Here is a 2,291-nt window from a genome sequence, read left to right as displayed (position 1 = left end):
AACACAACAAAAAAAGGGCGGCTTAGGTGTGGAGCATCGTGCGCGCAGCAATAAGATGAAAAAGAACGAAACAGATGAAAAAAAAAAAACAAATAACTACGGAATAAACGGCCCAAAAAACGAGAACAAAACCAAACCAAACAAGGAGTAAAACAAACGTTACCGATCGCACCATTCATTTCGTTTCTCCCTGCCACTCTCCACCCGGCAGGCTCAGTCCAAAGCAGGCGGCAGCAGCAGGCATTACAAACACAAATACGCAGTCATCGCGTAGTCAAATAAAGCCACAAAGCGCCTGTGTTTTCTTTTTGTCAGCCCGCGTGCCACCCCATTCAACGCTTCTACTCTTCTTCTCGGCTTGGGCGTTGCTTGCGCATTGAAGTTGTTGATTTCTTTCTGTTTTTTTTTTTCTTTTTCTCTCCGTTTCTATCGTGTTTTGTTCCATTTAGTGTAAGTGTGGTTGAGCCCCATGGAAAACAAGGACGACGAACGGGAAGCATTACTTTGGAAAAGGCAAAACACCCCAACCCCGAAAAAAAAAGAAGATATTTTTTAAAAACACCCAAAAGCGCTTCCTTTAAAGCACTAAAAGACGATCGCAAATAATTTATTTGGGTTTTACTTTCTACACAGGGACATCCGAAAGTAAGCACACTTTCTCTCCCTCTCTTTCACCCTCCTCCTCTACAATATGCGTTCAGTACGGCATGACGTAGAGCTGCGGCATCATTCTTATTTGGCCGTCTGGCGATGGGGCCATGAATGTAAACACCTGTCGCGGCGGGTGCTCTGGTTGCGGTGGCGGCTGTGCCATCCTCGGCTCAGGGACCATGAGAAACGGTGCTCCCATCGCGCTAAAGCAGCTCAACCTCTCTGGCGGCATATATGGTAGCTGTTGGCATTGCTGTTGTGACTGTGGGTTTTCATATTTCGGAGGCTGTTGCGAAGTCTGTACCACCGGCGGGGGCATCATCAGGTACGGAGCAGTAGTAAAGGAACCGTCAAAAGTACTGCTTTGTGAAGCGCCTGCGAGCGGTACGCCCGTTAGAGATGCCCCAGGGGAAGATAGTGCTGAGAAAACCGTAGTCGGCTGACTTGTCTTGGAAATACCCGCCGTGCCATCGGAAATGGACGCATTCTTCCCCTTTCGGCTGCGGCTACGGCTAATCGGGGACACATTGTCGTTGCTTCGCTCGCTCGCAACGGATTTGGTGTCATCGCTCGTTAAGGACTCCGGGCGCACTCCGTAATGCACAACATGAACGAACTGGCAGCTCTCGCCAAAGCAGCACACACCGTATTTGGAGAAGTTGGCGCAGTGCTGCAGCGTCATGACAGGTGCTTCATTGCGCAACAGACGGTCGTAGTGATCCCGTACAACTTTGGTGACAAAGAGACGCCCACTGTCGTACTCCTCCACAGGCTTCGGACTGTTGGGCAGTGCGACGCGGAATATGACGCCTTTGGGCAGCGTCGGGTACGCCCAGGACGGCGTCCATCGAGAATGTAGTGAGTGCCGTAAGAGAACTTTCTGTGGAACACACGGTGACCCCTCCTCCTCCTCCGCCAGAGTTGGGGAGCCGTTTGCATTACTGAAGACGTTGTAGGTGCTGGCCTCCACAGCTGCATCCACACTGAGAGAGCAATGCACCTCACGGCATAGAAAGCCGTTGTGGCATTGATTATCCCGGTTGAACGCGGCGCAGAGAAACAGTGTGTTGTGCGCCTTATTTGGACCCCAGCGGGTGTAGTCATACAAGTAGTCCAAGACACCACGAGTGAGAAACACATCCTCGGAAAGCGCTGCACACATGGTGCGCATGTGNTGCATGAGGAACCACAGATAGAACCCCTTCGGCAGAATACGAGTTGCAAGCACCTCATCAGGAATGTCTGCAATCTCCTCGACGGAGGGAAGCTCGAGGCTCAGCCACCGCTTGTTGCGCTTCCGCTGCTTCACCGGTGTGGTTGACATCCCTCGTAAATTTCTGGGTCTGCGCTTTAGAGAAAATAGCGGCGTGAGTCCTCCCAGCAGAGCAAGAGACGAATGAAAACAGCTGACGGTAAAATAAATATATCAGCCCAAGCCCAAGGCACAATTCTCTCCTTATCGACACTACTGCTGCTCTTCTTATTGAAACTGTCGCGGACGCCTTAACCGAGACCACACAGAGACGGCACTTCAAGAATGACTGTGGTGTTCACACTAGCGGAGAGGTAGTTAGAGGCAAAGAAGAGGAACGGTCCACTCGAGGTACTGAGAATACATTTCATCACATAGGCATAAACGC

The 2,291-nt window shown here is 50.9% G+C and overlaps 1 protein-coding gene across 1 annotated transcript; it reads right to left on the bottom strand.

The window, feature by feature from the left end:
* Window positions 1-697: 697 nt before the first annotated feature.
* DQ04_17091000 (hypothetical protein) lies at window positions 698-1,975 on the bottom strand (the record flags this gene model as incomplete). The annotated part of the gene is made up of 1 exon (XM_009317547.1): window positions 698-1,975. One exon carries the CDS (start codon window positions 1,973-1,975, stop codon window positions 698-700), a length of 1,278 nt encoding a protein of 425 aa, XP_009315822.1.
* Window positions 1,976-2,291: the final 316 nt, after the last annotated feature.

Source organism: Trypanosoma grayi (genome assembly GCF_000691245.1).
Source record: "Trypanosoma grayi strain ANR4 Tgr_1709_V1, whole genome shotgun sequence".
Classification (NCBI taxonomy): domain Eukaryota; phylum Euglenozoa; class Kinetoplastea; order Trypanosomatida; family Trypanosomatidae; genus Trypanosoma; species Trypanosoma grayi.
This window is presented reverse-complemented; position numbering and strand designations above follow the sequence as displayed.